This window comes from Filobasidium floriforme (genome assembly GCF_021052385.1).
Source record: "Filobasidium floriforme strain CBS 6241 chromosome Unknown HD553scaffold_30, whole genome shotgun sequence".
Lineage (NCBI taxonomy): Eukaryota > Fungi > Basidiomycota > Tremellomycetes > Filobasidiales > Filobasidiaceae > Filobasidium > Filobasidium floriforme.
Window position 1 is genome coordinate 52,930 of NW_025763651.1, and position 11,539 is coordinate 64,468.

The following is an 11,539-nucleotide window of genomic DNA, read 5'->3' on the forward strand; positions in this document are numbered from 1 at the left end:
CGTCAGCAATCAGCAATTCAGCAGAGATCGACGTCGAAATGCTCTGGTATCGCTAGTCACAGCTCACACAACTCACTGGAGACACCTACCGATATCTTCCCTCCAGTACCATCAGTTTCCCCCCGGGCATATCTCACCATATCGATAATTCAATAACGAGATATGTCCAACCCCGTCCAACAAGTCTCCTCGGAACACGAGGACGGTCTCAAACAGACTTACCGATCAGAGCCTTACCAAGCTACCGGGGCGGCCTTGATGAGGTAGGCTATTTGCATCTCGTTACTTTCTTAGGTTCTTGTTCGAGGGCGAGTGGGGCTAGGCGGACTCGCCGAGTTGTGGCTGATCTGTGATCCGGTTTGGGTCGGCATCTAAACAGCTTCGGACCGCTGCAAGGGATCAGACAGCATCTATGCGCTTTCCATTGCTATGCGTGAGTAGATCTCAATCTAAGCCAGAATATTTGCCTTTCCCGTCTATCTGCTTGACTGACTCGATCCTGACCTCCCACATCTTCTCCTCATCCACCTCATGACCCACCGACTAAACCATCTGACAACAGCGACGAACCGACCCGTCATGTAAAAGCGCACCACCTCTGCTCACACCTGCACCTCACCCCGGATACGAAAAAGGAGATCAATATGCACCAGTGTATCATCTATGATTCGAACGGACCCGGAGCGAGGTTGATCGGGATCGAGTATGTCGTTCCGGCCGAGGTCTTCAAGGCGCTGTGAGTCGAGTTTTGGTTCTAAATCCGTCCTGGGGAAGTCGCTGGTCGCTTCAAGGAGGATGCTTACTTTCCTCTCGTCTCTTATCTATCCCTTTACTTCATTGTCCCATTTACCTATACCGCGTATCAGTCCCGAGGAAGAGAAGAAATATTGGCATTCCCACAAGTATGAGGTGGAATCCGGTTTATTGATGTTGCTCGGGAAAGCTTTGGTTCCTAGTGAGTGCTTGTGGTTCGATAGTGGTTGGAATTCGGGAGTCGCAGGGTTGAAACGAAGAATGGGGAAGACAAGATATCGGCGCTGACATTGCGTCGTGCGAGCAGACATGGTTATGGATCAAGCAGAGATTCCGGCCATGACCGAGTTGCACGATACGTATGGCAAGACGGTTCATACCTGTAAGTCAGGTCAAGATCCGCAGGTAAGGGAAAGAAAGGGCATCGCTGATAAACAGTATTGCCCTCGCTGTCCCTCCTCGTCTCTGCTACGAACCGTACTTGATGTTTGCGTACGGAAACGTAATACGGGCGCTTTGTAGGGCAATACGACAAGTACCCGGATTTTCCCATGGGTCCGCCACAGTTGATGATGTCGTACACCAACGACGGGCAGGTCCCACAAGACATGGTCAAGGAGCGGGACGAGTGAGTCTTCCTCCCCCTGCTGGTTCTCGCCAGACATGAACAAGCACTCAAGTTTGACCTTCTTCTTTCGTAGGATGTACGGCGTCGATACCGCCCACGCCCGAGCACATCGAGCGACCTATTTGCCGAAGCAACAGTTGGAGAATCCGACTTTACCCGGAGCGGATCAGTGGACGCAGGGGAAAGGGTGGCAGTTCGAGGTGGCTGATAGTGGGTTGAAGGGAATGGGCAAGGCCCAGGGTGAGGAGGGCGAGAAGGAGTGAGACGAGTTTCAAGTTTCGATTGATAGGTATGCGACCGCTGTACCAGTTAAGGTTTGACCATTTAGATATAAACTTAGTTTCTCATATAGAGAGAACGCTTGACTTGCTCCCGTTACCAGTTGGCCAAAACCTTGAGCATTTGACGTGGCCGCCTTGGCTCTACAGCTCCCAGACATGGCAACTCACCCGCCCTACTTGTGGTGTCACTGATTTGAAGGCGAGCGGTACCCCCCCTGCCGTGCTCGTCCCGCTGCTCACAATCCCTACACCCCTATCACAGTGATGAGCATTTCACAAGCCTCGAACTCGATTCATATTCACTACACTCTCCTCTAGGTCGCTTTGTCGTTGATGTTTTATTGGGCAATGTTCTGCGTTCTTTATGTTGCTCGACCACCTCCATCACGCAGCCATATCAGTTGAGTTTCTCAAACCCTCTCAGATGGAACATGCATGCATCGTATTCATTTGATTACTCTGATCCGATTCTTCGGTATTACTGCTGATGTCTCAATTCCCCATTTTCCCACTCTTTCGTGCAGAGGAGCTTTTCTACTTCTTCTTGCTACCGGGCCCAGGCAACGGGGTCCCGATCAGCTTGGGATCCCCACGCAGCTTGACACCGATGGCACGTTCGATCTTGGCCAGGAGGGCGACATTGGGGATGGCTCGACCGGCTTCGTAGTCGGCGATCTAGTGGATGGAGAGCAAGGTTGGGAGAACAGCAGAAGAGAGGGCGTATGAGTGGTCAGCTCCAGCTCGACGGCAAGAAACGCTCGAAGAAGCACGACCGAGAGTCGGCAGGGTAGAGGAGAGCGTCCACTCACCACACTGGGCTTCTCGTTGATCTTGGTGGCCAAATCCTTCTGACTCATGCTCTTCCCCTCGGCGTCCTTCTTGTCCTGACGTCCCTTGGCGATGGCGGCACCTACCGAGGGAGAGACGGTCGAGGGCGGCTTGACCTCGTTCTCCATGTCTAGCTTGGCGATTCGCTGGTAGTCGGTGGCTGCAGGTCGACAACAAGACACACAAAAGATGTAACGCCGACAAGTTAGCCAAACGGATCAAAGGGGAACCATGACATCGATCGTCACACGACCCATGACTCACGTCCTCCCCGACTGTTCGATCCTGCCGGTCCCTTGCTCTCGGTCGACACGGCGATCCCCATCCGTCTGGCATTGTTCACGGCGCTCTCAGACTTGGTAACGGTCGCTACTCGCTTTTGGCCTCCACGGAGAACGGTCTGCTTGTCCCAGTCGTCAGACTAGGTGGCGGGAGATCGGTGATGGAAGGGAATGTCAGTACTTGGCGGGATTTTTGCAACGAGGTGGTCGGAGGTTGCTCACCATTTTGTGGTATTCGGTAGTAGGTATGTAGTGGTAGTGGTAAAGATGGTAGTTGTTGAGTTGATTGTCGATGCAATGAGGTATGAAGAAGAAGTGTTCCGTTCGACTTGAACGATTTCTTTCTCTCCTCCCCAGCTCCCCAGCTCCTCCCTCCCTCTCGCGACCGATGACGAAACTCGTGAATCGAGCATGTTCCGAGGGGCGAGGATCAATTTGATAATAGAGGCTGATGGTATGACGTGTCATTTTTCCGGCTTGACCCCGAATAAACAACCTCGGGGTTGAACCCGACCTACAACAATTTCGCTTACAACAACAGTTCAAAGACCGATCCTCATTGCTACGAAGAGGAAACCACCTCGATCATATCCACATCCCTATCTCTTCATCATGTCCGGACGTCAAGGTTAGTCTGTTATCGTCAGTTGGAACTGCGTCAAGATGATTGCTGATACGATGAATCTCGTCATCCAACTCGTATGATCCTGTTTCACAGGCGGAAAGGTAAGCCCATGCACCCCACAGACCACCAACCGCCGTCACCTTATACTAAGCTCGACTGCTCGCCTCTCAATCCCGACTTTTGACCCACAGCTCAAACCCCTCAAGGCGGCCAAGAAGGAAAAGGTCGAGCTCGACGACGACGACAAGGCCTTCAAGGAGCGTCAGAAGAAGGAACAGGCCGAGTTGAAGGCTGCTGCTGCCAACGCCGGCAAGAAGGGACCGTTGGCTGGGGGTGGGATCAAGAAGTGAGTCGTCGTTCGTTCCTTGTGCAGGAGAGATGCTTGTGGACGATGCACAGCAGGGTGAAGGGATTGCGGGATGGGGTTTAGCTGGCCGCAATCGAGTTCAGAGTTGGGCCGAGTGGAAGCTGATCGCCGATCTAATTGGTCTCGTTACAACAGGTCGGGAAAGAAATAGATACCTCATACCTTCCCTTGCTCTACTTCCAATCTTCATCTCGATCGAATCAACCTCGACGGCTTATGAACCCCTACGGAATTTCGAAGATACCCCAAGCTGCTTTGCAGCCTTTTCAAGGTGCAAGCTTGATACCAATTCGACTGTCACGGGCAACATGAAACCGACCGGACTTGGGGTACGATCACGAAAGACGAGGGTTTTGAGACGGATAAGATCGGGTTGGGATGCACTGGAATATACATTATATTATACCTCGGTTTGGCCCGAGGTGGTTTCCGTACCGTCTTTTCGCCTCTGGACTGGTGATCATCTACGTATCGGCCGATCGATTGAGGCTTTCCGAATCCGTCTCGTCGCCATCTGCACCCCGGTCCCGGATGCAGGAAAGTTCCCGGGATCGTTTTTCCGAGAATGGAGAAGCTGGTTCTCGGGTCGTTTCGCATTCCGTGGTCATGCGGGTTACTGCAAGGCTGGATGACGGTCAATCTTATCAGCCTGAGGGGGTTTGGTCGCGTCGAGGTCCAGGTCGAGAAGCGGGCTGGGTCACAATTATCTCGGGAGTAGTCGCTGTCTAGGGGGGCGGCAGTCGAGGCTGCGAGACGAAACACGGATTGGAAGAAGTGGTTTGATTTCGGTAAAGCTCTGGGCCCGCCAAGGTCAGCAAGGCGGAAAAGGTGCTCTGACCTAAGATCCAGCTCGAATTCAGACTTGCCATAGGCCAATCAAGGTCAGAAGATAGAGCTTAGGTAGATGAAGAGGTGCAACCAGGTTGCCATTGTGCGAGCTGATGATCAACTAATAGATCTACTTGCATGCTCATCGATCTACTCTCACGGTCGTTAGCAATATGTAGCACCTGTGTCCGTAAGGGACCGGTGCGTCTTGAATAAGCTTTGGCCCCGTCACCATTCTATCTTATGCTCCCGAGAGTTTGACTGTTCTCCTCGGTTGATAAGGTTAGAGGCCGAATCCCACATCAAGCAATAATCATGGGAAATTTACTGAATGCTCAGAGTGGAACCACCGGTTCAGATTCAGCCAAGCAACTTTGGTCAACAGGTTGCTTCGGGCTTTTCAATTGAATCCGTCTGGTCTTTGTGCCAATAATATGTGCTGTTCGCCGCCAAATATCCGCTTCTCCAGAGATACAAATTGACGCCCACGGTCCAGCGTCTTCCCTGGCCAATTTGTCGCTCAGAGCTCGATGGAACTCCCACCCCCGATTCTTCGTCTACCCGCGCTTTACAACTTTTCAAAGTGTTCGACGGAGCCTCCGTTCTTCCCTGTCTCTTCACCCGAGAGGTCAACCGAGCGTTGAGCCTGGCCCCTCTGCAAGATTTCGGGCACTTGCGTGGAACCCATCTTGCGCAAAGGGATCTTCTGGTCGAACAGCCAATCGATCTGGTCCATGCTCTTGTTCTTGAGATCCGGCAGAAGGCTATGCGTTAGGAGATGGTGAGTCTTTCATGACCCTTCAGGCGATAATTGTACCGAATCTGCCCTGAACTCACAAGTACAGCCAAACGAGTGCAATTGCAGAGAATGCACCGTCTACGCTCTGCTGGTTAGGTTTCGACCTGATGGCAAGCGGTATGAGTCGTGACTTACAGATGAAGCCAATCTGGCCTCCCAACTTCTTTTGTAGAGGAGCGTTGACTCCAGCGCTGATGGCTTGCACCGCCTGCGAAATAAAGCGCTGACGATCAGCATCGACTCCAGTCTATCGTTGACAGTTGATATTATTGCTTCCCGATGCAGCAAGAACTCACAGAAGTGCAGAAGATCGAAGCCGCATACGTTTTGTCGCGCACATTCTGAGCCGGGACCTCGGTGCCGACGATGACGGGTCCACTCGCCCATGCCAATGTGTAGCCGACGACCCAGAGGAAGACTGGTCGTCACACGGTACAGTCAGTCACGGACACCACTGTACAGCAACGTTGTCGACTCACTCGTGAATAGGCAGCCATCGGCCGCGGATCCACTTGGAACAGGGGTCTTTGTAGTTACGGCCGCGAGCGAGAACATGGCGGCGCCCATGGCCACTGTGGACCCAAGGAGTAGGGTTCTTCGTCCGATAAAGTCTTGCGCGAAGGACGATATCATCACGATGCCCACGACAACCAAGCTGACATAGACGTTCAAGAGCAAGGGATTCTCGAAACCCAATTGGACGAAGAAGAGTACCAGATAGCCCGTGATGAAGCTGAAGCCTTGAGCGGGACCAAAGCTGGATACTCCGGTCGCAATATGCGTTCTTAGTCGATTAGGACCCCTAAAGAGATCTGTCCAGGTGCCTTTGGCCTTGGCTGCTTCCTCCGCCACGGTTGTGCGCATGGTTCCAAACTCGGCTTTAATTGCCGCTCGAGAACTCCTCGTTCGGACCCGTGCGAGGCACACCAAAGCTTCATCAGGTCTATCTTGATCTAGAAGCCTAAGGGAACCGGTCGAAAATAAGCTCAGCCCGATTTCTGTGCGGAGAGAGCCCGAACTGACCATCGAGGCGATTCAGGGAGCCATCTTGCAAACACAAGGATGAGTATGGGCACCGGAAGTTGCAGCCCCATCTGGAACCACACTCGTCCAGCATTAGAATGCAGGTATCAAAGGTATTAACCCGCCTCGTAGCTCACCGGGAGTAACCAGACTATCTGACCAATCTTGTCGCTCACTCCGTACATGACGCAAGCAGAGAGCAGGTTCCCTAAAACCACCGCCCAAGCAACAATGCCGACTAAAGCACCTCGTACCTGAACCGGAGCGATTTCGGCGATGTACAGGGGCACCGACACCAAACCTGCGCCGGCCGCTGTTGCCACGACTAATTTGCTATTGAAAAATAAACCCAAAATTCCTGAGTGATTCTCTTGGGCTGCAGGCGTCAGGACGACTCACCCTGCGACTATTTGCCAGAAACGGTATCCGTTAATGCTGCTGGTCATCTGAATCACCGTGGCGCCGATGAAGCCCGCAGCAATCTGTCGAATGATCAAATACATTTCGATGAGGTGATTTAAAATGGAATGACCCCGACTTTTCACATCTTACGATATACAGAGGCGCGATACGCCCGTACTTGTGAGAGATTTGTCCGCCGCAAACACCGCCAATCTGATAAACCGACTCAGGCGAAACATTTAGGAGGTGAGGGATCTGAAGAGCATCGGTTCGGACTCACAAGTTGAAAAACATAAGGAAATGCGGTACTAATAGACTGTTCAGTCGTACTGATGACGCGAAAAGTGCCAATAGGGGTGCTGAGTTTGCCTCCACCAAAGAGCCCTGCGAACTGCGGCAGCGCAATGATGGCACTCCACCAACCTACACGCGACTGATTTAGTTTCGATTCAGATATATCACAACGCATTCAGTCTCACTAGTATCGTATCCTACTTGCAGACCCGCGAACCCAGTGAAGAGGACGATCGCCAGCAGAGGTTTAGTTATGTGATCCTTGAACGCGGATGCTTTGCCGAACCGTCTAGAACTCATGGTTGATCGCTATAACTATGTTTGTGAAACGCACCTGAGGCGAGAGTTTGCTTTGATTGTGGGGCCCAGAATGCGGCTGTAGCGATCACCAATTCTAACGCTGTATATGTAGACAACTATGCAGCGGTTCACATCGCGCCGGCAGACTCTCAAACTGCAGCAGGAATCGACCTGAAACGGAGGCTTTTTTGCGCCGTCGACGGGGGACGATTAGCCGAATTGCCCCGTTTCGATCCCGTGCAGTATGCCTCGCCTCGTTCTGAACAGCCGAATAGCCTAGATCCGAAACTCCTAGCTCCAGCCGGCTATGACAATTGCAGGCGCCTATTCCAAATGGTCCGAACAGACTCTCTTGTCCCCATGATCTGCTATAGGTATATGCGAGCCAACGGCTTGAATGGTTATAGCAGCAAAGTACACTGCCAGCGTTCCAACAGCAAGGGATACTCGCAATAATGCCATCCGTCGCGGCTCGTTTGGTCGAGAGCGCGATCTGGGCCTTTGCCCGCAACATTCGCAAGGCGACAGATGACGAGGTTGTGCGTGATGTTATCCAGAAACTGGAGAAGAACTCTGCGCCTATCGTTCTGCCCTCCACCATCAGGTCTACTCAAGAGACCCGACAACTACAGGGTAACCAGGAGTGGCAAATTTTCCATGTGGAACCGGAGACTCATGCTCGAGAAGACAAGGCCATCGTTTTCTGGCATGGGGGAGGTTTCATCAACAACGTATGTCGTGTCCATCGCGTTCGCTTGCGTCGGGGATCGATCTGAGTTAGCTTTGTTGTCCCTATCTTCTCGCTTCTAGGTGGATAGATTGCACCATGTCGCCCTCCGCAAGTTGGCCAATGATTTTCACATCCCAGTAATGTTGGATATCGAGTTGATCACCGTTGTATAGTTTGCATGAGGATAAAATATACAAGAGGGGATCATGAAATCAGACCAGAATGGTCTGCTATATATATTATTCTGGTAGGTGGCAAGGTGCTGCGGTTTGCGGTTTGCGGTCTGCGGTTTGCGGTCGCAAGTTGCGGTTTGCGGTCGCAACTTGCGGTTGTGGTCGCAACTTGCGACAGTGATCGCAGATTGCTAAGCGAGTCGCAGATTGCTAAGCGAGAACAAAAGGAAAGGTGCGAAGAGTGAATGTGCTTTATTGTTCCATGCGGTCTATTGTTCTGGGAGAACAATAGACGTGCGGGAGAACAATAGGATTCGACACTCCCCCTCACTCAAGCGACCTTTGCGAAAGAGGTTGGTTTTCCCCTGAGACCCATCCCGGTGACAAGGTGATGAAATTGGTGATGGGTGAGACCTTTGGTGAGAGCATCGGCAAGGTTGTCCTGAGTTGGAACATGGGAGAGTTCAACGGTGTTGTTGAGTACCTTCTCTCTAAGATAGTGGTGTCTCATGTCGATGTGTTTGGTGCGATCATGAGCGACAGGATTCTTGGAGAGTTGAATGGCGGCATTGTTGTCATTGAGAATGGCGAGGGGACCAGAGACCGGGTGACCGAGAGATTCGAGAAGAGTGCGGAGCCAGACTGCCTGTCGGGTAGCATCAGCAGAAGCCATGTATTCGGCTTCAGCGGTTGAGAGAGCTGTAGTTGGTTGCCGTCGGGATTTCCAGGCTACCGGTCCTCCAAAAGCACGGAAGAGGTATCCGGTAGTAGATCGGCGAGTGTCCAAGCATCCACCCCAGTCGGCATCGGCATAGCCCAGGATGATCCTTTGGCCAGAGGTGGCGTCGTAGGTAAGGCAGAGCTCGATGGTGCCTTGGAGGTATCGGAGCAGGTGTCGAGCTGCATGGACATGTTGCTTGTTCCACTTGCTGACGGTCCGAGCTAAGACTCCAGCAGCATGAGCAATGTCGGGTCTGGTGATGGTGGCCGCGTACATGATTGATCCGACCATTGCTGGATATTCTTCATGAGCGGCTTCCTGATGTTCAGCATCGGTAGCGGGAAGAGATCGGAAGCCGGAAGGAAGGGGAGTCTTTGCCGGTTTGGAGTCGAGCATGCCAAACCTTTCCAAGACCGCCTGTACGTAGTGTTCTTGAGAGATGTAGAGTTTCCGGTTGGGCCTGTCTCGGAAGACGTTGAACCCAAGAAAGTAAGAGACCGCTCCTCCGTCGGAGCACTCAAATCGGTCGTTGAGTTTGGTCTTGAAGTCGTCCAGTTCTTGGCGATTGTTGCAGGCAATGAGTTGATCATCAACATGGACAGAGAGGATGAGAAGGGTATCCTTGGTTGATCGGATGTAGAGACAGGAGTCGGCCGGAGAAGGAATGAGACCGAGAGATCGAAGGAACTTGTCGAGAGCCTGGTTGAAGCAGCGAGGTGATTGTTTGAGACCGTAAAGTGATTTCTGAAGCCGGAGAACCTTGTTGGCAGGGATGTTGCTGCCTTCAGGTGGTTCGAGATGGACGAGTTCCTCTAGTTCTCCATTGAGGAAGGCGGCCTTGATGTCGACCTGATCGCAGTCCATGTCGAGGTAGTTGACCAGAGCAAGGAAGACTCGGATGGTATCCTTGTGAGCAACTCCCGCGTAGAGTTCATTGTAGTCAACTCCTTCCTTCTGCAGAAATCCTTTCGCTACCCATCGAGCCTTGTAGGCGGATGGCTTCCCAGTCTCTCCGTCAATCTTCCGGGTGAAGACCCATTTGGCTCGAAGAGGTTTCGATGTAGCTTCTTGCCTATCGATAACAGACCAGACCTTGTACTGATCCATCTTGTCGAGTTCGGCTTTGATAGCCTCCTGCCATCTGTCCCATTCTGGAGATCGGTGGGCTTCCTGAAAAGTTTGAGGGATGGCCGTGGAGATGAGTGCATGGCCACAGATGACGGCGGTAGCGAGGTTTGCAGAGTATCCAAATTTGGCAGGTGGTTTGCGGACTCGTCGGGAGCCATCAGGTAAGACTGGATTTTCCAGTTCCGGTACCGGTGCTATGTCCCATCCTTTGCTCCGAATGCCGGATGACTTGTGTTTAACCTGTGTAGCCTGTGTAGCCTGATCGCTTGGGATGGTCGTGTCATCACCGGGCTGATCAGGCAGGTTGAGAGTATCGATGTTGTCTTCAGTCGATTGTTCCTCTTCAGTTTCAGAGTCTGAGTCTGATGTTGATTCAGGGACTATGTCGATGTCGACCTGAGTGGACTGGATTTTGGTTTCCAGTGATTTGGTGTTGGTGGAAATCTTTGGTTGTTTACCAAAGACCACGTCACGAGAGATGGTGACCTTTTTGGTGTGTAGGTCCCAGATCCTGTAGTTGTCGGTCCCCTCGACGTAAGAGAGTAGTTGCCCTTCTTTGTAGCGAGGGTGGAGTTTGTTGGTGTTGTTGTGGTCACGGAACCAGAGCTGACAGCCAAAGGGTTGAAGGTGCCGCGAGTTGACTTCACGTTGCCTCCAGAGATCCTCCGGGATGTGCTTGTCAGATCCTGTGGGAGTCCGGTTCCTGGTGTAGATGGCGTAGTTTGCCGCTTCCGCCCAGAACTTGTCATCGAGTCCGCTATCGATCAGCAGCGTCCTTACCTGATTGAGAATGGTAAGGTGCGCCCTTTCGACTCTACCATTCTGAGCATGAGCGGCAGTTGGAACAAAGTGATGCTCGATGCCCTTCGCTTTGAGGTAGTCACGGAGAGCATGTGACTCAAATTCTCCTCCTTGATCCGATCGGATGGTCTTGACCGTGCAGTCCAGTTGATTCTCAACTAGGTTGATATAGTTGATTAATGCCTGCCGGGTCTCAGACTTCCTCTTGAGAAAGCTGAGGTTGACCTTCCGAGTGTGATCGTCGTAACAGGTAAGGAAGTAGAGGGATCCTCCGATGGAAGGGGTTCGAGCTGGTCCCCAGAGATCGACGTGGATAGACTGGAGTGGTTTGCTGGCCCGGATGTTCGAAGCAGGAGCGGGAAGACGAGATCCTTTGCCCTGAATGCAGGCTGAGCATTGGAAACCGTAGATGTCTTTTCCGGCTTTGGCCCAGTCCACTGTCTTGTCGAGTCTTCCTTCTTTGCCAAGCTGAACCACCGAGCGAACATTGAGGTGGCCAAGTCTGCGGTGCCAGTGGTAAAGGATGTTGTCCTCTGTGACGGTATTGGTGGCCGTGATGAGTGCGGCCTTGTGTCGA

At 52.3% G+C, this 11,539-nt stretch overlaps 5 protein-coding genes across 5 annotated transcripts; 3 read left to right on the forward strand and 2 right to left on the reverse strand.

The window, feature by feature from the left end:
• Positions 1-59: 59 nt before the first annotated feature.
• Positions 60-1,847, forward strand: HD553DRAFT_301759 (uncharacterized protein). The gene is made up of 8 exons (XM_046178672.1): positions 60-263; positions 380-433; positions 563-736; positions 867-955; positions 1,061-1,135; positions 1,276-1,381; positions 1,455-1,741; positions 1,831-1,847. The coding sequence occupies exons 1-7, from the start codon at positions 163-165 to the stop codon at positions 1,642-1,644; spliced, it is 789 nt and encodes a 262-aa protein (XP_046032552.1). The 5' UTR covers positions 60-162; the 3' UTR covers positions 1,645-1,741; positions 1,831-1,847.
• Positions 1,848-1,944: 97 nt separating this feature from the next.
• On the reverse strand, positions 1,945-3,058 carry HD553DRAFT_320330 (multi protein bridging factor 1-domain-containing protein). The gene is made up of 4 exons (XM_046181131.1): positions 2,994-3,058; positions 2,755-2,911; positions 2,472-2,650; positions 1,945-2,337 (listed from the first exon to the last, which is right to left on the reverse strand). Exons 1-4 carry the CDS (start codon positions 2,994-2,996, stop codon positions 2,197-2,199), a joined length of 480 nt encoding a protein of 159 aa, XP_046032553.1. The 5' UTR covers positions 2,997-3,058; the 3' UTR covers positions 1,945-2,196.
• Positions 3,059-3,383: 325 nt separating this feature from the next.
• Positions 3,384-3,746, forward strand: HD553DRAFT_346435 (translation machinery associated TMA7; the record flags this gene model as incomplete). The annotated part of the gene is made up of 3 exons (XM_046183198.1): positions 3,384-3,399; positions 3,490-3,497; positions 3,588-3,746. 3 exons carry the CDS (start codon positions 3,384-3,386, stop codon positions 3,744-3,746), a joined length of 183 nt encoding a protein of 60 aa, XP_046032554.1.
• Positions 3,747-3,953: 207 nt separating this feature from the next.
• Positions 3,954-4,982, forward strand: HD553DRAFT_320332 (uncharacterized protein). The gene has a single exon (XM_046181132.1). The coding sequence runs from the start codon at positions 4,142-4,144 to the stop codon at positions 4,490-4,492; it is 351 nt and encodes a 116-aa protein (XP_046032555.1). The 5' UTR covers positions 3,954-4,141; the 3' UTR covers positions 4,493-4,982.
• On the reverse strand, positions 4,983-7,409 carry HD553DRAFT_353275 (general substrate transporter; the record flags this gene model as incomplete). The annotated part of the gene is made up of 10 exons (XM_046183760.1): positions 4,983-5,355; positions 5,429-5,598; positions 5,687-5,808; positions 5,870-6,351; positions 6,414-6,484; positions 6,551-6,746; positions 6,813-6,895; positions 6,966-7,028; positions 7,096-7,238; positions 7,295-7,409. 10 exons carry the CDS (start codon positions 7,407-7,409, stop codon positions 5,160-5,162), a joined length of 1,641 nt encoding a protein of 546 aa, XP_046032556.1. The 3' UTR covers positions 4,983-5,159.
• Positions 7,410-11,539: the final 4,130 nt, after the last annotated feature.

Excerpts from the sequence above, each read along its gene's own strand:
- HD553DRAFT_301759 (XM_046178672.1), top strand. The coding sequence starts at position 163 with ATGTCCAACCCCGTCCAACAAGTCTCCTCGGAACACGAGGACGGTCTC. Across the intron at positions 434-562 it reads TGCGCTTTCCATTGCTATGC|CGACGAACCGACCCGTCATG; the intron begins GTGAGTAGATCT and ends ATCTGACAACAG. Across the intron at positions 737-866 it reads GCCGAGGTCTTCAAGGCGCT|TCCCGAGGAAGAGAAGAAAT; the intron begins GTGAGTCGAGTT and ends ACCGCGTATCAG.
- HD553DRAFT_320330 (XM_046181131.1), bottom strand. Across the intron at positions 2,651-2,754 it reads ATCGAACAGTCGGGGAGGAC|CCACCGACTACCAGCGAATC; the intron begins GTGAGTCATGGG and ends GTCGACCTGCAG. Across the intron at positions 2,338-2,471 it reads TCAACGAGAAGCCCAGTGTG|ATCGCCGACTACGAAGCCGG; the intron begins GTGAGTGGACGC and ends TCCATCCACTAG.
- HD553DRAFT_320332 (XM_046181132.1), top strand. The coding sequence starts at position 4,142 with ATGCACTGGAATATACATTATATTATACCTCGGTTTGGCCCGAGGTGG.